Consider the following 26,947-nt stretch of genomic DNA (forward strand, 5'->3'; position numbering starts at 1 on the left):
AGTTAAAATAAAAGCAGTTAATACATCACAAAATATAAAACCAAGAGAGAAAATGCTGGAAAGTCTCAGAGGGTCTGGCAGCATCTGTAAGGAGAGAAAGGAGCTGACGTTTCGAGTCCAGACGACTCTATGTCAAGGGTTGTCTGGACTTGAAACGTCAGCTCTTTTCTCTCCTTACAGATGCTGCCAGACCCGCTGAGATTTTCCAGCATTTTCTCTTTTGGTTTCAGATTCCAGCATCCGCAGTAATTTGCTTTTATCCATCACAAAATATATTTGCTCATAGAATAGAGTCCCTACAGTGCAGGAGGAGGCCATTTGGCCCATCGTGTCTACACCAACAACAATCCCACCCAGGCCCCATTCCCGTAACCCCACATATTTACTCTGCTAATTCCCCTGACACTTTGGACAATTTAGCAAGGCTAATCAACCTAACCCGCACATCTTTGAAGTGTGGGAGGAAACTGGAGCACCCAGAGAAAACCTACGCAGACACGGGGAGAAAGTGCAAGCACCACATATACAGTCACCCAAGGCTGGAATTGAACCCGGGTCCCTGGAGCTGTGAGGCAGCAGCGCTAACCATTGTGCCACCCTAAACTAAAAACTAAATTGCTGTGAGCATATACCTTTGAATATGCAGCATAACCCAAGACCACTAACAGTGACGCAGGTCCACAGATAACAGAAGGGCAAAAGCACATTAATTATAACAAACTAGGCTTCTTGATGCACACTGATTACTGTAACAAAATCCATCGGATTTTGGCACTGGGAGTGACTGGATCTTTGCAGCAGCATCAAATCCTTGAAAATGTCCATCAGTCACATAATTTTCCAGGCCATTCATTCACAGGAAGGAGCTTGAAGGATTTAAATTCTTGAGATAAAACATTGGCACCACCACGATCTATTTATATGCTTTTGCACGGAGTTAAATTGCTGCATTTAAAACCAACATCAAACAAATAAACTCTGATTAATTATCCTGGATCAAGACTCTTGAGTTAATAAAGATTAACATTTCCGCCAATCTTTCAACATAATCAGCTCCTTTCATAGCTCTTAGTGATTTTCCGTGGATAAGTTTTACCGTTAGCACACAGCAACATTTTGTTAACTTCCTTTGGTCAGAATAGCTCAGCCATCATCATCTCTTTAATTGCCCCCAAGCCACAGTGAAGTAAAATTTTACCATTTGCACAGGTTGCCTGCAAGTTGTATTTTTCCACTGCCCCGCCCCCCCCCCCCCCCTCCAAGAATTGTTTAGCCCATCATCATTTAACCAGTGCTTTTTAAAACTGCGTGACCTCTGACCACTTGGAATATTTCTTGCAGCAACATGTGTTTGTTCTGCCTCAATTCAAAGTGCAGTCGAGGGTGGCAAGGTGGCACAGTGGTTAGCACGGCTGCCTCTCAGTGACAGGGACCCAGGTTCGATTCCTGGCTGTGTGGAGTTTGCACATTCTCCCCGTGTCTGCGCGGGTTTCTTCCGGGTGCTCCGGTTTCCTCCCACACTCCAAAGATTTGTAGGTTAGGTGGATGGGCCATGTTAAATTGCCCCTTAGAGTCACAAAGATGTGTAGGTGAGATGGATTAGCCATGGGAAATATGTGGGGGGGGGGGGATTGTGGTCGGTGCAGATTCGATGGGCCGAATGGCCCCCTTCTGCACTGCAGGGATTCAAGGATTCTAGGAAACAGATCACAAAATGAAAGTTGGGGGGAGGAGGGGGGAAACGGTATTGTGTTAGGAAGGATAGTAACTTAGTTAAAGCTGATGGTCACAGCTTCTTAATATAAAGTGCTCTGATCCTATTCTGCAAACACAAGAGCTTACTGAATCTTGCTTTGTTTGCAACCAAAGTTGCAGGCAGACTTGTTGGTCTGTTCCAGAAGGAAATTGATGTTGGAACATTTTCAGACAGGAGAAGCTCCACAGTCAATCTAGCCCAATTACACTGACTGGTCATCCAGACTCGAAACGTTGCCTCTATTCTCTCTCCACAGATGCTGTCAGACCTGCTGGGTTTTTCCAGCATTTCCTGTTTTTGTAACCCCACTGCTCGCTTGGTGCATTCCCTGAAACCCATTTCATAGAAATCATAGAAACCCTACAGTACAGAAAGAGGCCATTTGGCCCATCGAGTCTGCACCGACCACAATCCCACCCAGACCCTACCCCCATATCCCTACATATTTTACCCGCTAATCCCTCTGACCTACGCATCTCCGGACACTAAGGGGCAATTTTAGCATGGCCAATCAACCTAACCCGCACATCTTTGGACTGTGGGAGGAAACCGGAGCACCCGGAGGAAACCCACGCAGACACGAGGAGAATGTGCAAACTCCACACAGATAGTGACCCAAGCCGGGAATCGAACCCGGGTCCCTGGAGCTGTGAAGCAGCTTGTTGACATTTGTTGACAGAAACCTGTCTATTCCTACATGAAATCCATTAAGGTGTCTTGCCCCACATGTCAGTAATCTGTTACCATAATTCCAGCAAATAGATGGCCCTCCTGCCTTTTGTTGTTCTTAATCTATAACTACGATTCCTTGTGCTGTACATAGAACCAACTTGTCCAAACTTTACATAATTTTAAACACCATTTGAAACTCCTCTGAGTTTTTTCTTTCGAGAAAAGACACCAGGTAACAATATCTGCACAGGAGGCTGACTTTGCAAAAGTAAATTAAAGGTACTCAGGTGAATAGACCACACATGACAAAAGCAAAAGAGGGGAGACTGCCAAATAAGTCAATCTTTTCCTTCCACAACATTCTTTTAAGTTCTGGGATCAGCCATGTATCCTTTCATGTCCCCCCTCGAGTAACCGCATAATCTTTTTGAAATAGTTGGAATTTCTTCACATTTACCCCATTCAATTAATGTTAATATTTTAAAACCTCAACTGGATCACCTCCTCCAGTCTTCTCAACCCCAATGGAATACAAGCCAAGTTTATACAACCTGGTCTCATAATCTACTCCCTATTTATGTCTGCGACTTTAGACAGTGTGTCTGCACAAGTTATCTGAGCCATTGCATACATCACAGTCAAAGTTGATCTTATCCCCTGCTGACACACGCATGCACACTGCAGGGATCAATGGATAGTAATCAAGTGAGGAAACCTTTGCTGATTTAATCATTGTTTAAGGCACTGATTAAGGTTGGGGGGGGGGGGAGGAGGGATTGATGCCAATGGTAGTAAGTCAACTGAGGCTAGCTTACTCAGCATAGACCAGTAACCCGACCAAGCATCTGAGATGGCATTCATGATCTTGAAGAAAGCTACCCGCAAAGATCTAGCAATCTCGCCGGTATGGGTTACACCTTTTCCAACGTTAATTTGTTTCCGTAGTCACAATTAAAGAGGACCGGCGAGGACTGGTGACAGAGATGGCATCACACGGGCTAATCAGCCAATCCTATTGAAGAATTCAAACAGACAGAAAACCAAACAGTATATCCCACTGATTTTATAAATTTATAAAAGGTAAAGTTAAAGTTGTTTATTTATCAGTCACAAGTGGGGGTGGGGGGGGGGGGGGGTTGTGTGATCAACCAGGGGTGGGTGGGGGGCCAGTGATCATTTGGGGGGGGGGGTGGTTTGGCAGGCAAAATCCAAGGGGGGGGGGGGGAGGGGGGAATGACTGACAAATCTCTCTGTTCTGCATGCGTGCGAGCTCCCTCTAGTGTGAACAGCCAGCTTTCTGGCGAGCTTAGGCCCCACCCACCTCCCCCACTGGTGGGAAACTGATTGTGCATTATTTTTTGCACAAAGTGGCGTAAGGTTGCATTTGCAAACTCGCCCAAAAAATGAATCTCTTAACTCTCCCCCGTTTTCATGCTTATTTGGCACTTGGGCTATTTTTTGGTAAGATAGCCCCCTGTTTGTTGCTGACCTTGAACCACATGAAAATCCTGATGTGGATTGAACTTTGGCCTGTATGAGAACCTGCTCTGGTAATCTGACCTTCTTTGCCCATGTTTTGATCATGCCTCTGCCTTATCTTCCTGAAGGACTGTCGCTGTTTTTAAAGTTTATTTACTGGTGTCACAAGTAAGCTTACATTAACATTAATTCGCGACCACAGAAAGTAGTTCAGGGCAAAACACTATGTTTTCAAGAAACAGATATAGCACTTGAGGTGAAGGGGATCAAAGGATAAGTGGGGGGGGCGGGGGGGGAGGGAGGCAGGATCAGGCTACTGAGTTGGATGATCAGCCATGAGCTTGATGAATGGCGGAGCAGGCTCGAAGGACCAAATGGCCTCCTCCTGCTCCTATTTTCTATGTTTTGAGTTGCTATGGCCACAAACATGTTAACCTAAATAACCTCTGTCTAGTAACCTAGTGACTTTCACCAAAGCGGATGGAAGATAGGCTAGAATAGAGTTAAAGGCCAGGGCCCAAAGAACTGCCAAAGGCTTTCAAAGTTGAAAGGAACAAGTGGTGTTTGGTAGAAACTTAGGAGTATGTGGACATGGTGCTTAAAAGAGTACCTAACAATGAAGGAGAAGTGGAAGGAGGATCTAGGGCAGACTAGTGTCCAAAGGGCGGTACGGTGGTTAGCACTGCTGCTTCACAGCACCAGGGACCTGGGTTCAATTCCTTGGGTGACTGTGTGGAATTTGCACATTCTCCCTGTGTCTGCGTAGGTTTCCTCCAGGTGCTCCGGTTTCCTCCCACAGTCCAAAGATGTGCATGTTAGGTGGATTGGCCATGCTAAATTGCCCCTTAGTGTGTCAGGCATACCAACAAGGTAAATATGTGTGGTTACAGGTATAGGGCCTGGGTGCTGTTGTCAGTGCAGGCATGATGGGCTGAATGGCCTTCTTCTGCACTATAGGGATGCAATGATTCAATGCTATGATTCTATGGTGTGTGTGTGTGTGTGTGTGTGAGGATAGAGTGTCACTTAAAAGAGGGTGGTGCAAGACCTCAGGAAGAGGCAATTTTAATAGGAAACAAGGCACTGCTGGGAGTGTTTACAGCTGGCACTCATTGTAGTATAAAAACAATTCATAATTTCTGGTAACGCTTAAATCCTCATAATGCATGACAAAAATGACCAAAACCGAACACAGACATCAAAATAGTGGGAGTGGTATGATGAAATCTTGGATCCAGACTGTGTTTACCTAGCCTGCATTTCGAAATAATAAACAGGGACTTTGGGTAACGTGATGTGATCTCTCTTCCCTTTTCAAAGTGCACATGGTATGCTGCTTTGGCTAGACTATTGTTTGCAGACACTTCAGAAGAATCTGACCTCATTAAATCACTGCTGCAAAAATAACCATATGTGGGTATCTGGACCTTTGTTAAATTCTTCGTGAACTTGTTAGGAAAAACAATGCGAGTCCAACGCTTCACTGGAAGGGGTACTTTTTTTTCACCCTGAACTTCACTCGGATGAGGGTACTTAAATTTCACAGCTAGTGCATGGGTCAGCAAACCAGTGCACCAAAGCTGGTCCAAAGACGCAGATGCACAGAGTACCAAAAAATGCCTCAAAATAAAAAAATGCAGAGGTCAAATACACTTCTGTTGGGTATAGGAAGATGGTGTAAGAAGGCATGTCAAGTCAACACTCTTTATGCTGCATACCACAGGTTACTGGGATAGATAAAGTACTGGCAGGCTTTTAAAAAATCCATTCTTGGGATGCGGATGTTGTCACTAGCAAAGTTAGCCCTCATCTCTATTTCAACTGATGCAACCTTCTCTTAATTTTGTATTCCAACAAGAAAAGATAATCCTAGTATCTAAAACCACTCATCAAATAGCAAGCCAGTATTTTTACTGACATTGTATTTAGCATTTATGACTAATCTGGAGCGGCACGGTGGCACAGTAGTTAGCACTGCTGCATCACAGTGCCAGGGACCCAGGTTCAATTCCTTTCCGGCTCGGGTCACTGTCTGTGTAGTTTGCACGTTCTCCCCGTCTGCGTGGGTTTCCTCCGGGTGCTCTGGTTTCCTCCCAGAGTCTGAAAGATGTGCTGGTTAGGTGCATTGGCCCGAACAGGTGCCAGAGTGCTGCGACTAGGGGAATTTTACAGTAACTTCATTGGAGTGTTAATTGTAAGCCTTACTTGTGACAAATAAATAAACTTAAAACAAAATCTGAGTCCCTGTTAGAAATTTAATAGATTTACAAAGGAATTCTGCCCTTTCAGATGAATGTTAAAGATACCATGGCACCATTTCAAAGGAGGGTAGCGGAATTATTCTTGTTTTTTAAAATTCGATTCATTTATTCAATCTGGGCATCACTGGCTGGGCCCGCATTTGTTCCCATTCCTAATTTCTCGAACTAAGTGGTTTGCTCGACCAATTCAGAGGGCAGTTAAGAGTCAACCACATTGCTGTGGCTCTGGAGTCACATGTAGGCCAGACCAGGTAAGGATGGCAGATTTCCTTCCGAAAGGACATTAGTGTTCTAAACAAAATGTATCCCTCAACCACGTCATAAAAAACAGATGAGCTGGTCATTAACATATTTCTCTTTGTGCGGCCTCGCGCTGTACAAACTGGCTGCTACATCTCCTATATTACTGCAGTTGCTACTCTTAAAATAATTCATTAGTTATAAATCACTTGCATCTTGATTCCATGAAAGGCACTATATAGAAATATAAGTCACTCTTTCTTTCAAGCCAGTTGTGTAATTTGATAAGATCATGGTTGATCTGTACCTCAACTCCATTTCATTGAATCCCTACAGTGCAAGAGGCCATTTGACCCATCGAGTCTGCACCGACCACAATCCCACCCAGGCCCTATCCCCATAACCCCAAGTATTTACCCTAGCTAGTCCCCCTGACACTAAGGGACAATTTAGCATGGCCAATCAACCTAATCTTTGGACTGTGGGAGTAAACCGCAGCATCCGGAGGAAACCCATGCAGACACGGGGAGAATGTGCAGACTCCACACAGACAGTAATCCAAGCTGGGAATGGAACCCGGGTCCCGGGCGCTGTGAGGCAGCAGTGCTAACCACTGCACCGCCCTTTTCTTATCCTCATCCCTCAATTCTCTGAGCTAACACAAATTCTGCCAGCTCAAGCTGTGAAAGTAGGGTGACCAACCACCCTGGAGTTTCTGGGACCATCCCATAATTCGGCATCAGCGCTTCCTAGGATGCATCTTGTCCTGGATTTCTTCTATTGCTGGAGATGTTGTTTTTGCGCATGTGTCGGGCCTGGCACGTTTGTCTGGGATGTCCTGCGAGTGGGCGGAGGGAAGAGCTACGAACAATCCAATTGATGAAGGTGGCAGTGAATTCATCACACTCTGAATTACACATCAGCGTGCAATCTGTACTCTCCTCCCGGCTCCACCCCACCCTCTCACTTGCAAGGGCTTTCCAGCACCCTCACTTGCCAAAGTGTCCCTTAATTAATTTCCAGAAGGTGCGTCACCCGACTTGAAAGCTTAATTGTTCCAGAATTTGCAGTCTTTTGGGAGAGAGAATTCCATATCCACTAACCTTTGCACAGAAAAAGTGCTTCGTGATTTCACTCGTGAACGGCCTGACTTTAATGTGAAGATGAAAGGCCATCTATTAACCTCAGTTTCGCTCTCCACAGATGCTGCCTGACCTGCTGAGCATTTCCTGTTTCTATCTCCAATTTTAAGATTCTGTCTTGTTCCGCAGGGGATACTTTCTCTATATCCACTCTATAAAATCATTTCATCATTTAAGACAATTCAATTTGAAGCATCTGTAAAAGTTGTTGAGAGTCGTAGCTGGCATGCCAAATATGCTTCGTCTTCTGAGAAAGTAGAGGCGTTGGTGGGGCTTTCTTAACTGTAGTGTCGGCATGGGGGGACCAGGACAAGTTGTTGGTGATCTGGAAACTTGAAGCTTTCGACCATTTCTACTTCGTCCCCATTAATGTAGATAGGGGCATGTTCTCCACGATGCTTCCTGAAGTCGATGACAAAATTTGATCACTTCCCCAACCTTTTAAACCTTCTAAAGGGGACGGCACGGTGGCACAGTGGTTAGCACTGCTGCCTCACAGTTCCAGGGATCCGGGTTCGATTCCCGGTTTGGGTCACTGTCTGTGTGGGAGTCTGCACATTCTCCCTGTGTCTGCATGGGTTTCCTCCGGGTGGTCCGGTTTCCTCCCACAGTCCAAAGATGTGCAGATTAAGTTGATTGGCCATGCTAAATTGACCCTAGTGTCAGGTGGTCAGTAGGGTAAATAAGTAGGGTTATGGGGATCATGGTCGGTGCAGACTCGATGGGCCGAATGACCTCCTTCTGCACTGTAGGGATTCTTTGATTCTATGAACTCAAGGCCAAGTTTATGTAACCTGTCCTCATACCTGTCTTCACCTGATGCAGATGACTTGCACTGACTATAGCATGATGCAATTTGCCTCATATTGGTGTGCACTGGCTGGCCATTGGAGACTCTCATCTAGGTTATATTAATCAGTTTTAATTATGATTCAACTAAACCTCTTTTAACGAAGGAGGCAGATTAGCAACGAGAAAACCCCATAAGCTGAGATTTAAGTTCTCAATTTACAGCGTGTAAAACAAAACTAGTTGTACTGTCTGATCTGAAAAGGTGCATTCATAGGTGGCAGCCAATTAACTTAATTGGGTCACAGAATTATCCAAGCAAGATTTTAACGGAGGGGCCAGACATACAATCCTGGACAATGCACAACAAGATTTTTTTTAAAAAAACACGGTGAATGGTGATGATCTGAAACGCACTGCCTGAAAGGGTGATGGAAGGAGATTCAATCATGTTCAAAAAAGAAATGGATATATATGTGAAAGGGGAAAATTGCAGTGTTATAGGGAAATGGGGCTAATTGGGCAATTGTTTCAGAGTGACAAAATGGTTCCCATCTGTACTGTTCTGCGATCTAACGGTTCTACACTCGCTTTACAGCTGGCGTGCAGGCTGCAACATGAAAAAGTGGATAAAGCCAGCTAGCTTACACTGTCTCAAACTTTTATTTTGGCATGGTGAATATTGGCTGCTATATATAGGTCATATTTACTGCATTAGTCATGTCTTCATACTTGCAACAGCTAGTGCTGTACCATACCATCAGTATTTTAAATCTAGACTCTTATTTTAGTGACTTCAAATAGAGTACAGGCTCTCACTTCTAAAATGTTGCCCTTAATTCAAGTCAACAAAATACAGTGGATAGTACGCATTCAGAACTTTTTCTGCACGTCTGTAATATAAGTGTTCACAGACCTCTAAACTAGTAGGAGCAGCGTTTAGTAAAGACAGCTGGTAGCAAGGTTTGGATGAGATTGTTTGCTGAAGTGTTAAGCTAACAGATGTAATTTACCTATTTGATCCCAGAAGATGCCTGTCAGTGCTTACAAGGAGGTCTCATCCAGCCCATTTCTCAACACTCGAGAAACTGACTACAGAAACTGGAGTTCGATGTCAAACTTAAACCGAGATACAGAAACACTCCAGAAAACATTCAGGTAGTGAGTTAAGGGCAAGTTTCCTCAGACTCCGCACAAGGCAGGTGCGGAGCACTCGACAAAGAGCTGGGCAATCAGGCTCACAGCCTTGCCTCAGTGGCAACACTGCCACCTCTGAGTCATAAAGTCATGGGTTCAAATGCCCATCTCCAGAACTTGAATCTAACGTCTACAGTGACAAAGTGCACTACTGAGAAGGTGCCACACTGTCTGATGCACTGCTTTTTGGATGAGTTGTTAAACCTGCTGGAACATAGGCAGCTTTTCCTGTACCTTGGCCAACCTTTATTCCTTATTAAATGGATTACCTGGCCATTCTCTACACCCTGGCTATGATTGTAACATGACATTCTGCACCTTCCCCTTTCCTTCTCCCCTATGTACTCTATGAACGGTATGTTTTGTCTGTACAGCGCGCAAGAAACAATACTTCTCATTGTATCTCAGTAGGTGTGAAGTAAATCAATCAAAAAGCTTCTCCCTAGTGTGAGCTCAAACGGAACAGAAGTTGAAGAAGCCGATTTATTCGATTAAAACGTGGATCCTTGTTGTGCCCCTCCATTGCAACAGCGATGACACTTCAAAACAACCTCATCAGCTGTGTTACACCTGGAGGTCATGAAAGTGTCAAATAAATGTAAATCTTTCTGTCCTGAAAATTCACTGAACAGAAAGATATCTAGACACGGACCAAATGTGGCATTTGAAACCGTTCAGTGCAGTCACTGTGTTCCTGAAAAATACGACAGCGCTTAGCATTTACTGGCCTAGGGTATTAAATAACAAAACTTCAGGAAGTGTAGTGGAGGACATGTCCCTGTCTGCATCAATGGGGATGAAGTGGAAATGGTTGACAGCTTCAGTTTCTAGATTCCAGATCACTGAGGACCTGTCCATGCCAACGTTATAGTTAAGAAAGCCCATCAATGCCTCTATTTTCTCAGGAGGCTAAGGAAATTCAGCATGTCTGCGATGATTCTCACCAACGTTTACAGATGCACCATAGAAAGCATCCTTTCCGGATGTATCACAGCTTGGTATGGATCCTACTCTGAGCAAGGCCGCAAGAAACTACAAAGGGTTGTGAATGTAGCCCAATCCATCACAGAAACCAGCCTCCCATCCAGTGACTCTATCTACACTTCTCGCTGCCTTGGAAAAGCAGTGAGCATAATCAAGGATCCCACGCACCCCAGACATACTTTCTTCCATCAGGAGAAAGGTACTGAGATCACATACCAACTGACTCAAAAACAGCTTCTTTCCTACTGCCAGATTGTTGAATGGACCTACCTTATATTAAGCAGATCTTTCTCTACAACCTGGCTATGACTGTAACAGTACATTCTGCACCTTCCCCTTTCCTTCTCCCCTACGTACTGTATGAACGGTATGTTTTGTCTGTGTAGCGCGCAAGACACAATACTTCTCACTGTATCTCAGTACATGTGAAATAAATCAACAATAAATCAAATCAGAAAGCTTCTCCCTAGTGTGAGCTCAAACAGAACAGAAGTTGAAGAAGCCGATTTATTCGATTAAAACGTCAAGCTCTGACTTTCTAAATCAGCTTGCTCGTCTTATGGCAAACCTCAAAGCGTCACATAAAACGTAAAAATAAAAAATACATTTCAGTTGCTGAAGGCACTGTAAAAAGTCCTAAATGATTTAGTGCACCCATGTGGACATTTAAAAGTGTGGCTGCTTCAAAAATATTTTCTGTCAGGATTCCAAAAACGATACAATTCAAATTTCAAAACCAATGATAAACGCTGATTCAGATGCTCGTAGCTACATATGCACACACTTAGCCCTTAAATTCACAATCTCTCTTAAGGTACAAATGTTTCTGACATCCACATCGCACTTACCTGTTCTTTGTCAATTTATTTCTGGTCAAATGGATACAAATAAATGCATGTGTAAATTCAACATCTACCAATGCATTTTTGCACAGACTTGGTCTATTCTCAGGAAATGAATCTACTAGCTCATTCCACTAAGGTATAATATTATATAAACTTCATTCCCATTTTAGTACAATGTTCCTTCACTGGGGGGGGGGGGGGGTTGAAAAAACAATACAAACATTGGAAAAGGAGAAAAATCTCTTTCTCTGCTGCATTTCATGGGTCAGGAATGCAAATAAGAGAGTATAAGCATGTGATTCTGATGCTATCACAGAAATGTGTATTAATATTGGCACGGCAAGTGTCTAAAATCGTAAGCGTTAGCACTTTCAACAGCATCAGTCACGAGATCAACCACTCTAGAAACTGAGCACATAATCTAGGGTGGTATATTAGAGATATGGGGAAAGAGTGTTGCACCATCAGAGGAGCTGTCGTTCAGAAGAGACATTAACTCGAGGCCCTGATTGCAATATTTGAAGATGAACAAGAAGGCTCTTTTGTTCGAGGTATAAATATTGGCCAAGATGAACTAGTCATTCATCACATTGTTGGATTTGGGGTGCTATGTGCAAACTAGTTGGTGTGTTTGCTCACACAGCAACATTAACTGCACTTCAACTGAACGAGACAGTTCATAATCTTATCCCCAGCTGAAGCCATAAATTCTCAATCATTCAGACCACCTATTTCTACCTCCATCCGTCTCAACACTTGTGCTGCTAAATCCCTGAGATTATAACATTAACGTTTCCTACGTCACAAATAACTGCACTTCAAAAATGCTTCATTGGTTGTAAAGTGCTTTGAGAATGCCCTGATGTTGTGTAACTGCTATATCGATTCCCAGTCTTGCCATCCTCAGATTGAATGATTCCAATGCACTCCTGGCTGGTCTTCTATCCTCCAATCGCACATCCAAAATTCCATATCACCCTCTGCACCAAATCATGTTTGCTCATCACTTTCGCCCCCAATATCTCATATTAAAAATTCCGATCCATGTTTTTAAATCTATTCATGGCCTGAATCTTCTCTGTGCCTCTAACCTCCTCCAGAGCTACAATTGTCTTGCCCTATACTCTTTGGTCCATCAGAAATCCTTCTATATCAGCCGCTTAGGCCTCCGCTTTGTGATTTCTTCAGTGAAAACTTTCCACCTCACTCTCCTCCTCCAAGACCCTCCTTAAAACCCATACCGGAAGTCCTTGCTTAACGCTGTCCCACACAACGTTGGCCGCGATTAAATGGGTCCTTTCATTGTGGGCCCAAATCCCGTTATGGCTGATAAATCTCGCATAATGGGGTTCGCGGTGGCAAGATCTCAGTTTGAGATCTTCCCCGCCCTCTGGTGGCGATATAATCAGGTTCATGTCCAGAAGGGGCGATTGCTATGAATTTAAATACTCTTTAATATTCTTAAATGGCTTAATGCCACTGCTTCCGGGCTCATCAGCTGCCCCACCCACCCCCCCAGTCAAAAACGGAAAGGAGTCATGATGACCACGCCAGGGACAGAAGTGAGTATAGCCCCTGGGCCGTGAGGGACATGGCTGATAGTGCCAACCTGGCAGTGTCAACTGCCACTGCCAGGGGCAGGGCCAGTATCTGCTGGGAACCTCATTAGGTGGAGGGGTGGCGGTGGAGTGGGCGCTGACACTGAAAACCGATGAAGGCGATAACGGGATGGAGAGGGGCCTCTACTTTGACTTTGAGCTCGGAGCGCCCTTTAAAATGGCTCCATGATCTCTGTGGAGACGGACTTGCAGACTATCAGGCCCTACCAGAGTGATGGTGCAAAACAGCACCCCTCCGTCACCCAAATGCTAATTTTTTGCCAAATATTTGGAAAATTCCACACATTGATATGTATGGTCACTTTACAATTCATACCCTACATTTGCATTGCTGCAATTTCACGTTGTTTTTACATCTGAACCCGTACACATGGACATTCCTGCATAACTCCCACATTCAGCCAGAGAGAGCTGGGCTTCGGGTGAGGTGGGTAGCATATTGGACTCGAAACGTTAACTCTGTCTCTCTCTCCACAGATGCTGCCAGACCTGCTGAGTTTTTCTGCTTTTATTTCTTAGTTTAATACTTATTCAAGAAAAGTCTTGGCTTTTATTCTTTTTTTAAATTCATTCGTGGGACATGGGTGTCGCTGGCTGGCCAGCATTTATTGCCCATCTCTAGTTGCCCTTGGACGCAGTCGAGAGTCAACCACATTGCTGTGGCTCTGGAGTCACATGTAGGCCAGACTGGATAAGGATGGCAGATTTCCTTCCCTAAAGGACATTAGTGAACCAGATGGGTTTTTCTAACAATTGACAATGGTTTCATGGTCATCAATAGATTCTTAACTCCAGATTTCTTTTATTGAATTCAAATTCCACAAGCTGCCGTGGCGGGATTTGAACCCGGGTCCCCAGATCATTAGCTGAGTTTCTGGATTAATAGTCTAGCGATAATACCACTAGGCCATCGCCTCCCCTGTATGGCGATCTTAAGAAAGACTGGTGAAAATTCAAGCCATTTAATGCTAACTGTGAGGGGTTTAGAAGATATATATTTTAAAAATGCTGACTTGCATAACATTGTTGAGAGTGGGGAAGCTGCCAATGCTGATGAGAAAGCAGCCATATCCCTCATTAAAATATTCACAGAAATCACTGAGGAGGGTAGATACAATACTCAACAAGTGTTTAACGTCGATGAGACTTGTTTATGCTGGAAAAGAATACCTTCCAGGACATACATTTCAGAGTAGAAAAGAGTGCGTTAGGCTTTAAAGCAGCAAAGGATTGTCTAACATTGCTGTACTACTGACATTGCTCTATATTCTCTCGAGTTTAGCAGAATGAAAGGCAATCTCATTGAAACATGCAAGGTTCTGAAGGGTAGACACCGAGAGATCCTTTCTCCCAGTTGTAGATTTGAAAACACAGGGGCACGGTCTATGGATAAGAGGCTGATCCTTTAGGACTGAGATGAGGGAAAAATCACTTCACTCAAATGGAATTTGCAACTTCAGAGAGTTGTGGATGCTGCATCACTGAATATATTTCAGTCAGGGACAGACAGATCTTTGGTCCCTCGGGGATTATGGAGAGTGTGAAAAAGTGTTGAAGCCATGACCATATTGAATGGTGCAGACGGTTAGATGGCCTGTATGGTCTATTCCTTGTTATTTCTGTGCTATTTGGTGGAAAAGCAGCAAGTGATTCTGAATTGTGGACTATTCCCAAACACCCAGGGGAATGAAGGGTTGTGTGGAGGGAAAATAAGAAGGCATGAGTGGCCCAAGCAGTTTTTGAGAATCGGTTTGCATCCTACTTTTGTCTCGCTGTTAAGGATTATGTCCAGCAAATAATCTCATCAAAAGAGCACTGCTCCTCCTGGACAGTGCTTCTGGTCATCCTACGGTTCTTGATGACCTTCGTGACAATGTTAAAGGGATCTTCCTACCACCTCACACCACCTCCATTTTCAGCTTATTGATCAACAGTTGGTTATAACCTTCAAAGCCTATTAAGGCCTTATTATGGGGCAGCACGGTGGCACAGTTAGCACTGATGCCTCACAGCACCAGGGACCCGGGTTCAATTCCAGCCTTGGGTGACTGACTGTCAGTGTAAAGCTTGCACGTTCTCCCTGTGTCTGCGTGAGTTTTCTCCGGGTGCTCCAGTTTCCTCCCACAGTCTAAAGATGTGCAAGTTAGGTGGATTGGCCATGCTACATTGCTCCTTGGTGTCTCAAGATGAGTAGGTTAGGGGGATTAGCAGGGTAAATACATGGGGTTACGGGTATAGGGCCTGTGTAAGATGCTCTCTCAGAGAATTGGTGCAGACCCGATGGGCGGCATGGTCTCTTTTGCACTGTAGGGATTCTATGATTCTTTTCTATTCTATGATTACTATGGGTAGAATCTTTGGACTGGACATCAGGAAAACTGAAGGTGATGATGCTTTTACCCAAAGGAACTTTGGAAGAATTCTAACATAGTTAAGGCCATTGATAACATCTCTTTGGCACGGAATGAGTTTACCTCATCCAATATGAAGGGTGCATGGAGGAAGTTGGTGCCAAAGACTACATAAAACCGATTGGGAAAATCGGAAAGATTATTGTAGAAAATGGCGTGGAAATGAGACCGAATGAGCTAATCACTGAGGATGTTGTCTCCCATGCAGGGATATTATCTACTGAGGACCTGAAAGAAATGGAACAACAGCTGGCTGTCGAGGACTGGGGAAAATGATGGGCAAGAACAACAGCCAACCAAGACATTGAGCTCAAAACCATTTGGTGATGCCTTCAAAATGCTAAAAGAGACAAAGGCCAGAAGATGATCCTGATACAGTGAGAGTTCAAGAGTGAACAGAAGCCTTAACAATGCAGTCAACTGTGAGGAGGGGGGCTTTACAGAGGAAAGAAGAAAACTAAAGTGCAGCAGCTGGCATTGGAAAATTTCTTTAAAAGGCCTACTACAAGGAAGACTTCAAAAGATGCTGCGAAGAGTCTTACTCATTGTCCTAAAAAAAATTTAATAGACCTTCAAAAGACCTTCCGAGCTCCAGTAAAACCCATTTCCACCACCATCCTCTACTCCCCGAAGGGAGACAAGTCTTCACACCTTGGCAAGTACCCAAACTTTATGTTTTCTTAGTTTTGATACAATGGATTAAGTTTATTGTTGATGTTTTGCATGTTTTCTTAACTTCATAATGTTAACGTGAATGTTTGTATGGAAATGTGTACTCCTAAGGTCTTCCCCCCCAGGAATGTAACCTCCATTTATAACATTGCATCAGTGGGAAGTTATGGTTTGCATAGTGTTCTTTGGCAAATGTTGTGTTTTCTGGAAACCAATTAACAGTGCTCAGCAAGAACGTACTGCGTCCTTATTCAAGCTTTTTGTCACTTTTCTTACTATTGCCTTCTGAGCTTTGGAATCGATTTTATAATGATGTCAGTCAAGCACATTGGGATGTTTGTCAATATTAAGGATTCTATACAAATGCTAATTATTTTTGCTGTTAACAGCGATTAATGTCCAAACTTTCTTCTTTCGTGTGAAATCTAAGGACTGCAAAAAAGAAATCATCAATAATACTCCAGCAACCTTACTTTTAAAGACTATAGGATGTTGCATAATGCAAACATACTGATAGATACTTGTTAAAAATGAATTTTCAAGTGTGGAGTTGAGGTACAGTGTGCTAAACTATTATGGATGGCACAGTGGTTAGCACTACTGCCTCACAGCGCCAGGGACCCCGGTTCGATGTCTGTGTGGAGTTTGTACATTCTCCCCGTGTCTGCGTGGGTTTCCTCCAGGTGATTCAGTTTCTTCCCACAGTCCCAAAGATGTGTGGGTTAGGTTGATTGGCTAGGTTAAATTGACCCTAGTGTCCGAGGTATTAGCAGGATAAATGTGTGGAGTTATGGGAATAGGGACTGGGTGGGATATGGCTGGTACAGGTTCAATGGGCTGAATGGCCTCCTGTACTGTAGGGATTCTATGATTAACTAATAGTTTAGTTATGAAACTATTGGAGCTGCAATTTAACTTTGCAATTCCCATATCCTTCCATTCAATTGCCTAACACCTGTAAAATCAGCTTTGTTCAAGTCTCTAACTCGAAGCAAACCAACTGTATTCTGCAACTCATCTCCTCTAGTCTCTAAGCAATTGCCTTTCTGTACGAGAAACCATATACGGGATCTGATCTAGATCAGACACTGCAATAGAAAGATCAATTTTCAAAATTAATTTATTAACCAAATAAAATATCATAATTTTGAGTTAAATTAATGTCTTTTGAAGGGTATTTGAAAGAGTAAAAACTATTTTAGACAGCAGAGTTTTAAGATATATGTTTTCCCAATAACAGTATCCTACATAGAAACTAGAATCAGGAGTAGGCCATTTGGCCCTTTGAGCCTATTCCACCATTCATTTCGATCATGGCTGGTCATCAAATTCAACATCCTGATCCCCCTCCTTCCCCCCCCACCCCATATCCCTTGATTCCTTTAGCCCCAAGAGCTATATCTAATTTCGTCTTGAAATCAGATAACATTTTGGCCTCAACTACATTCTGTGGTACTGAATTCACACATTCACTACTCTCTGGGTGAAGAAATTTCTCCTCATCTCAGTTCTAAAAGGTTTACCCTTTATCCTAAAACTATGACCCCTAGTTCTGGACTCCCCCACCATTGGGAACATTTTTTCTGAATCTACCCTGTTAGAATTTTATAAGTTTCTATGAGATCCTCTCTCACTCGTCTAAACTCCAGCGAATACAATCCTAACCGACTTAGTCTCTCCTCATATGGCAGACCTGCCATCCCTGCAATCAGCCTGGTAAACCTTTGCTGTACTCCCTCTACAGCAAGGACATCCTTCCTACACATGATCTCAGAGGTTTCTGTTGAGAAAAAGGATTGGAGAAACTTGGGCTCTTCAGTCTTGGAAGGAAGCACGAGAGATGATCTCCATCGTAAATAGTGTGGAAAAAGCAAATTCAGAGAATTACTTTTAAATGACTTGCGAGGGCAGGAATCAGGTTAATACTTATAAAAGGGAAGTTGAGGGATGCAATCAAGGCTTTTGCACAAAGATTAATCAACATTGCAAATACAATACTGGAGGCAAAACCTTGGAAATAATTTAAAAGACAATTGGACGCCCCAAGTGTAGGGATTCACGGTCAGTGTAGATGGACAGACGATGGATGATAGGTCAAAAACATTTTTCTCTGTAATCATTTTGTATGGTGGCTGTAGACCAATTGCAGGAACATACAACAGATAATAGATATGAGAGAATATTTTCCACATGAATGAAACGACAGCTGGAATGCATCTTCACTTCAATCCAATTTGCTTTGCAGGCATTTATAAGTTTTGGTTTAATGTCATTCCAGAATACTGCACATAATGAGGACGTATTTACAGATGAGCAGAGATCTAGTTCAAGACTGGGGCTGGATCTGAAACAACATTTTAGCACAAGGGGAACTTTGGGGGAGATGTTGAATGCAGATTAACACATCTTTCGAGCAGAGTTGAAGGAGCAAATTCAAGACTAATCAGCAAGACGCTATTTCAGTGGGCAAGTATTTTATCTATGAAGCAGGTTTCCCAAGGTGATGGTGGAAACAAAAGTATATTGATTCATTGAATAAATTAGATTTCCGAAATAACATTTAGTGAAAGAGTATTTGCAATAACTTGACATGACATATGGGAAGTGCAGCATGCTTGGAAGGAAAAGGTGACCTTAGACTCAAGGCTCACAAAGCCCTCCACCACTGGGGTTATCATCATGTCTGGGTGAATTGTAGACTTACTGACAGATATCGATTTCCACGATTGATCAACAACTATTGTTGCATCAGGCAATCACAAGATTGGTAGAAACAGAATTAGATGGAGTTGGTAATATTTTGCTCCTGCACTGTGTGTGTCCACGATTTTACTCAATTTAATCCAAACCGTACCCACGGCAGGAGTACTGGGTACAAATTGACGGAAATATTCCATTCTACCGCGGCACGCTGGCACAGTGGGAGTGGTTAGCACTGCTGCCTCACAGCACCCTGGTTCGATTCCCGGCTTGGATCACTGTCTGTGAGGAGTCTGCATGTTCTCCCTGTGTCTGCGTAGGTTTCCTCCGGTTTCCTCCCACAGTCCAAAGATGTGCAGGTTAGGTGGATTGGCCATGATAAATTGCCCCTTAGTGTCAGGGGGATTAGCAGGCTAAATATGTGAGGTTACGGGGATAGGTCCTGTGTGAGATTGTGGTCAGTGCAGACTCAATGGGCCAAACGGCCTCCTTCTGCACTGTAGGGATTCCATGATTCTTCAGCATTGATGTTCTACCCTCCATGAGGATAGCTTCAGAGTTATCCACTGATTCAGCAGGTTAAGGGTTCAAGCCACACTGCAGGTCCTGAATATATAATTTAGGCCGACATTTCAGTGGAGTTCTGAAGGAGGGCTGTATTGTTGACGGTGCAGTCTTTTGGGTGAGGTGACCCTGCCCACCCATTCAGGTAGATGCAGAGGAGCCCACAGCCTTATTCAAAGTGAATCGGCAGACATCTGAACCAGATTTACGCCTCAATTAAACCCAGCAAAGATAAGCTAACTCATCCTAAATCTCAGTGTCCTCTGCAGGACTTTGCCCGTCTACAAAATTGGTTGGTGTATTTGTCTCCGTATCAACAGTGAATGCACGACAAAAGTAATTAGTTGTGAAATGTTTTAGAATAACTCAAGGGCAAGAAAGGTACAATAAACTCACAAGGTTGCTTTCTTCCTTTTTTCAGATCTCCGCTCCAATGATGAGCAAGCCTAAAATAAGTGGGAAAGGACCATGTTATGCGTCATGAAAGGATACTCCTCACTGCTGCGAATATCCACCAGAAGCAATTTTGGCTTCCCTGACTTTGTCTTTTTGGTGGGCATCTTGGAGCTTGTGGGTCCCGAGAGTTCACAAAGATCAATTAGATCCTCTGCAGAAATCCGTGGTGACACTTCGGTCTTCAGTTCATTTAATCTAATAGATTCGCGAGACTAAAGAAAAGGGACAACTATTAGAAATCAACGGATACAAACATTAACGACACATAGTCAACAAACTATTTCATTCTGTTCCATCATTGTTTTGATTTTTTTCCAGTTACTCTCACCATCCTTCAATAGAATACACATTATGACAGGCTTATGGATAGTATAGACCAAGTGCTGATTTAAGTGAAACGTGGAATAGAAGACAGAGATAGAAGACTAAAACATGCCAACCAAATTCGGTCTCCATTTTCAAGCCAAGAATTATGTCCCTACTTTTACCTAATACTTTAAGAAAAAACAGAGAATTAGAATTGGTTTCAGCAAAGATATTTAGAATCCTAGAATCACTACATTGCAGGTGGTCATCATTCGGTTCATCAAGCCTGCACTGACAACAATCCCACCCAGGACTTATCTCCGTAACCCCACATATGTACCCTGCTAATTTACCCCGACACTAAGGGGCAATTTAGCATGGCCAATCCTCCTAACCAGCACATCTTTGGACTGTGGGAGGAAACCAGAGAACCAGGAGGAAACACACGCAGACACGGGGAGAACGTGCAAACTCCACACAGTTACCCAAGGCCGGAATTGGACCTCGGTCACTGGCACTGTGAGGCAGCAGTGCTAACCACCGTTCAAGCCACAAAAAGCTATTTTCTCAAAATAGCTTTGAAAGAAATGCACACACATAAAAGAATGTTCTTTACATTCAGCGCTTGTATATCTCAGTCGCAATATTAACGTTAGCTCGGCTGCAGTTTTTCTGCACTCTAATCTTGATTACCAAGTGCAAGTGTGGGATGATTGTACTTTCATTCGTTCACTCGAGCTGCTGTGCACAAAAGGGTAGTGAACTTCCCAAGATTTCCAGGCGGTTCACAGGACTCAGTATAAACTCTTCAAAGAAAGGTTAAAGGTATTAATGCCAAGAAAATGTCACTGATTTTGTTTTAATCCTGCGTTGACATTTCATGCTGCTTTAGCTGTGAAAGGTGAGTACATGTTCAACACCAGCAAAGCATTTGGTCGGGATTTGTATTTCCTTGCTATCGAGCTCAACTCTGATTATTTACTGTGCGTTTGAACATAACAAAAGTTCTTTGCCCGAGTCATCCTATTATGTCTTTTTGCTTGTAAGAGAGAACTTATTTTCCTTTCCATTCCTTCCCCCATACATCCAATTATTCCTTCTCTCCAATCCTCCTCGAGTGACGTGCTCACGATGGGGTCAACAGCAATTGGAACTGGTTCCAAAATCCCTATGATGTACTGCGATTGCAAATGGTGGATGCAGTTAATAAACAAACCCTCTCCACTGGGTTTCCATCTCTGATTTAAGGCACTTTGTGGTTCTCGACTGGTTAGGAGCTCTGAGCGTGGAGAAGTCACATATGCAATCCTGAGCCCTACCACGGTGCAGTGCACATTGCCAGGACATATAACCGGCTGTGTTCTCAGAATTCAAAACTGAGTTTCTGTCTTCTACTCGACATCAAACAACGTCCAATATTCAAAACATTGGTACGGTGGCACAGTGGTTAGCACTGTTGCCCCATAGTGCCGGACGCGGGTTCAATTCTGGCCTTGGGTCACCGTCTGAGAGGATTTTGCACGATCCCCGCGTGTCTGCATGGGTTTCTTCTGGGTGCTCTGATTTCCTCTCAGTCAAAAGATGTGCGGGTTAGGTGGATTGGCCAAGCTAAATTGCCCCCAAGTGTTAGGGGGATTAGCAGGCTAAATATGAGAGGTTGCGGGGATAGGGCTTGGGTGGGATTCTTGTTGGTGCAGGTTCGATGGACTGAATGGCCTCCTTCTGCACTGCAGGGATTCAATGACTCTAACGCAATCAGTTCTACAACTTAAAGACAAACCTGCACATATTCTTCTCCCCTTTACCTGCAGGCAGTCAGCCCCAGTGGACTCACTTGGGCATCACCAGACAAAGCAGAGCCCTGAGCTACCCACTGAAGAACAGACACGCCTCAGATGCTGCCGGATAAGCTGAGTCGCTTCAATTAAAAATAATTTTATTCATGAAAAAGGAAAATAATTGGAGGGCTGTTGGGGAAAGTGCAAGGGAGTGAGATGAATTGGACTGCTCCGTCACATAGCCAGCACAAGCCTGATGGCACGAATGGCCTCCTTCTGTGCTGTATGATTCACCAAGATCTCGGATGCCCTGTCGCCCTTGCTGTACTGGTATCAGCCAGCATTTCAAACTGCTTTGCCGACAAAAGTTTTTCAAACCAAAAGCGTGCTTGACCAAAATGTATTAACACGTCTCGTCGTGAGACACCCTGCTCCAGCCAAATCTGAGCCAATCTCGAAAAAGGACAGATGTCACTCCTGGCTCAAAGGGTCAACACTCTTGTCTTTGATTCCGAAGCTTGTGGGTTCAAGGCCCACTCCAGCGGCTTGAGCACATTATCGATGCTGACATTTCAGCACAGCGCAGAAGCACCATCTTCTGGACCGGAAGGTAAAATCTCTCGGATGGGCATAAACGGTCCTGTGGCAATATTCACATAAGAGGAGGAAATTCTCCCTTGTGACTTGGCCAACATTAATCCCTCAGCAACATCATACAATGACATTACTTCCCATTGCTAGCTGTGGGACTTTGCTAAGTGCAAATGGCCGCCATGTTTCCAACATTACACCTCCTCAAGAAATGCTTCATTGTCCATTCAAGTAGTTTGGGCATCCAAATGTCACCAAGATGCTACATAAATGCAAGTTTATTCTTTCTTGACCTTGCATGCACTGATGCTGCTGATTGCAGATGTGCAACTAAAACCAATCACAAGTAAACTTCGATGATACCTTTGTCGATCAGCCACGATCGTGATGAATGAAGGAGCAGACTCGAAGGGCCAAATGGCCTCCTCCTGCTCCTATCTTCTATGCCCATTGGTATCTGGAATCTCATTTTTCTTCTGCCAAACTGGTAGAAATGTTAATGTTTTGAAACAAAACAAAAGTTGATAATGACAGCAAGGAGGCGGCAAACAGATTATGTGGGAGACGAGATAGAATATACTAATCAGGTGCCAGCTGAGTATGGTAGTCAATTCTGGGCTCCACACTTTAGGAAGGATGTTAAGGCCTTTTGAGAGAGTACAGACAAGATGTACTGGAATGGTACTAGATAGGAGAACCTTCAGTTTATATGGAGAGGTTGGGATTGTTATTCTTAGAGTTGTGAAGATTAAGTGGCGATTTAATGGAAGTTTTCAAAATCATAGAAAGGTTTTAGGAGTAAATGAAGAGGAAATAGTTTCCAGTTGTGCCTTGCTGGGTCTTATTTGGCGGGTCCCATCTTTTTCCATCTGCCATTGTCTCTGCTACTGCGACTGTGGCAATGTGTGCATAAGGGAAGCAAAATATATGCCCGGTTAGTCCCAGTCCCCTCTCTGTCATGTTGTCCCCGCAAGGCATTTCTGTTCAGTTCTCTGTAGCACTTTTTATTGGTGACCTTATCTCACCATGTGAAACCCAGGATCTTACATAGACGATGCGAGTGTAAGATGTTGAAATTGAGAGACACCTTTGGTGTTCTGTTCCACGTCACTCTGGCATAGATTGTGGTCAGATTTACTATGGATATGTAGTGATGCAGCTTCATGGCCACCTTGATGATACTGGATGTCCAGACTGTGTGGAGCTGCTGGAAGTCTAATGCTGCTTTGCTGATTTTTGTGCGGGCGCTGATCTCTATCCACATCACCCTCCCTAGAGATGTTGCTTCCTAGGTCGGGGAAGTGGTTGACATCCTCTATATTCTGCTATCCGATGATGATGGGAGGGATGCGCTGCTGTCCAGTTGTCAATGTTTTGGTCTTCTTGTGAATGATGCATAGACGAACCTTGGCATGGCTACTTTCAAAGCTGGTCATGTGTTGGATCATGCCCAATTCTTCGGCTAGCAAGTCGATGTTGTCTGTGAAATCCAGGTCCAACTACTGGTGGTGTTGCCATGTGATACCAGTCTGTACCCACTATCACCTTCCTCATGATGAAACCAATAACCAAGAGGAAAAGAAATGGAGAGAGTATGCAGCCTTGTTATATTCCTGTGATGTTGTTGAATAAGTCTGTGGTGCCCGGGCTGGTGTTGACACTGCAGCTGGAGACGCTGTCTAAGGCTTTTCAGATGTCTTGTGATGTACCAGAGTGACGCCGATGGAAGCTATCAAAACCCTTCTTGAATCGACCGCTGATACTCCAAGTTCTACTCTATGATGTTCCTGAGTGTGTGGATCTGCTCTTTGCATGGTCTGCCACCCTGGAAACCTGCCATTTCTTCACAAAGGGTGCTGCCTATTTCTGCTTTCAGTCTGTTGAGGAGCACTATGCCATAGAGCTTGCCAGGTACTGACGGCAGCGTGTGCTCCTCCAGATGTTGCAGTTGCTGGGGTTCCCTCTATTTTGGCAGCTCAACGATTACTCCTCGCCTTCAGTCATCCGTGACCAGCCTTCACAGTCCAGATCTCGTGGAAGGTTTAAGGAGGATCTTCAAGAGTGGGACACCACCTGGGCTGCTGCAAAATAAATCACAATGGACCTGGTCTGGAGGCAGAGCTCTGCTGCCCATTAGCCCGCATGGGACCAGAGAAACTCAGTGGAAGCAAGTTTCCAGTTGCAGAGAGGTCGCTAACCAGATTTAACAATAACTGGCAAAGCAAACCAGAGGAGAGATGGGAAAGGAAACATTTTTGTACAGAATGCTAATTGCTTTCTTAAGCCCTGGCACAATACAGAGTACATGACAAGATCCAAATTAGATAGCATTACAGATCCAAATTTGATAGACAATTCGCTATCATCTAGCAGTTCATGGGTGGTTGAGGAAAACTGATCCAAAATACTGATAGCGGTCTACCTGAAATACATTATGCGGAAAGAGGCAGAATTAGCCTCAACATTGGGCACTTTTTAAAAAAAATACCGAATTAAAAAAGTATCACCAAATAGGAGCTCATCCAGCACATCACTCATTAACTGAAGGGAATATCATTGTGGTTAGGCTTCCAATTAAACAAATCTATTCCATAAGTCGTACCATGTTAATGAGCTAATTAGCCCACCGGCTAATGGGTACCTTACAGTGAAAAGTCATGTAGATGTTCGTGCCTCACAAACCTTATTGAGTTCTTTGAGAAGGTGACCAAAGAGGTGGATGAGGGTAAAGCGGTTGATGTGGTGTATATGGATTTCAGCAAAGCATTTGATAAGGTTCCCCATGGTAAGCTTTTGCAGAAAATACGGACACATGGGATTGAGGGTGATTTAGTGGTTTGGATCAGGAATTGGCTAGCTGTAAGAAAACAGAGGGTGGTGGTCGATGGGAAATATTCATCCTGGAGTTCAGTTACTAGTGGTGTACCGCAAGGATCTGTTTTGGGGCCACTGCTGTTTGTCATTTTTATTAATGACCTGGACGAGGGCGTGGAAGGATGGATTAGTAAATTTGCAGGTGACACGAAAGTCGGTAGAGTTGTAGACAGTGCGGAGGGAAGTGGCAGGTTACAGAGGGACATAGATAAGCTGCAGAGCTGGGCTGAGAGGTGGCAAATGGAGTTTAATGCGGAAAAGTGTGAGGTGATTCACTTTGGAAGGAGTAACAGGAATACAGAGTACTGGGCTAATGGTAAGATACTTGGTAGCGTGGATGAACAGAGGGATCTGGGTGTCCATGTGCATAGCTCCCTGAAAGTTGGCACCCAGGTTGATAGGGTTGTTAAGAAGGCGTACGGTGTGTTAGCTTTTATTGGTAGAGGGATTGAGTTTCGGAGCCAGGAGGTCATGCTGCAACTGTACAAAACTCTTGTGCGGCCGCATTTGGAGTATTGCGTACAGTTCTGGTCGTCGTATTATAGGAAAGATGTGGAAGTGTTGGAAAGGGTGCAGAGGAGATTTACCAGGATGTTGCCTGGTATGGTGGGAAAATCGTATGAGGAAAGGCTGAGGGGCTTGAGGTTGTTTTCGTTAGAGAGAAGAAGGTTAAGAGGTGACTTAATAGAGGCATACAAGATGATCAGAGGATTAGATAGGGTGGATAGTGAGAGCCTTTTTCCTCGGATGGTGTTGTCTAGCATGAGGGGACATAGCTTTAAATTGAGGGGTGAGAGATATAGGACAGATGTTAGAGGTAGGTTCTTTACTCAGAGAGTAGTAAGGGCGTGGAATGCCCTGCTTGCAGCAGTCGTGGACTCGTCGACATTAAGAGCATTCAAATGGTTATTGGATAAACATATGGATGATATTGGAATAGTGTAGATTAGAGGGGCTTTAGATTGGTACCACTGGTCGGCGCAACATCGAGGGCCGAAGGGCCTGTACTGCGCTGTAATGTTCTATGTTCTATGTTCTATGTTGGGTTTCTGAAGGCTCAACTATTGGGTTTACTTGGACTGGGGTTAAAAACAACAACCGCCAGACGGCACGGTAGCACAGCAGTTAGCACTGCTGCCTCTCAGTGCCAGGGACCCGTGTTCGATTCCCGGTTTGGGTCACTGTCTGTGTGGAGTTTTCACATTCTCCTCGTGTCTGCGTGAGTTTCCTCCGGGTGCTCCGGTTTCCTTCCGCAGTCCAAAGATGTGCAGATTAGGTGGATTGGCCATGCTCAATTGTCCCTTAGTGTCACGGGTGCTAACTAGGGCAAATGCATGGGGTTGCTGGGATAGAGGCTGGGTGGGATTGTGGTTGGTGCAGACTCGATGGGTCGAATGGCCTCCTTCTGCACTGCAAGGATTCTAAATGAAAAAAATCTATTTGTACCATGACTAAGATACTATCTTTGATATAAAGGCTCCTTTATATTCATGAGAAAAGAGATTTATTGCTCACATCTGTTACTGTCACCACAGAGGCTGAAGGCCGTAATGTGCAGTAAACATTTAAAAATAAGCTTGTAGAATCTGAATCGAGTTCCAAATCAAAACG

At 44.0% G+C, this 26,947-nt stretch overlaps 1 protein-coding gene across 2 annotated transcripts in view; it reads right to left on the bottom strand.

The window, feature by feature from the left end:
- The window catches only part of tbck (TBC1 domain containing kinase), a 218,442-nt gene that overhangs the window by 43,605 nt on the left and 147,890 nt on the right, over positions 1 to 26,947 (bottom strand). For both annotated transcript variants that reach the window (XM_078209219.1, XM_078209229.1), the window contains exon 24: positions 19,824 to 19,999. In XM_078209219.1, the coding sequence (XP_078065345.1) occupies positions 19,824 to 19,999 (176 nt within the window). The remainder of the gene's footprint in view (positions 1 to 19,823; positions 20,000 to 26,947) is intronic.

Source organism: Mustelus asterias, chromosome 1 (genome assembly GCF_964213995.1).
Source record: "Mustelus asterias chromosome 1, sMusAst1.hap1.1, whole genome shotgun sequence".
In the NCBI taxonomy this organism is placed as follows: Eukaryota; Metazoa; Chordata; class Chondrichthyes; order Carcharhiniformes; family Triakidae; genus Mustelus; species Mustelus asterias.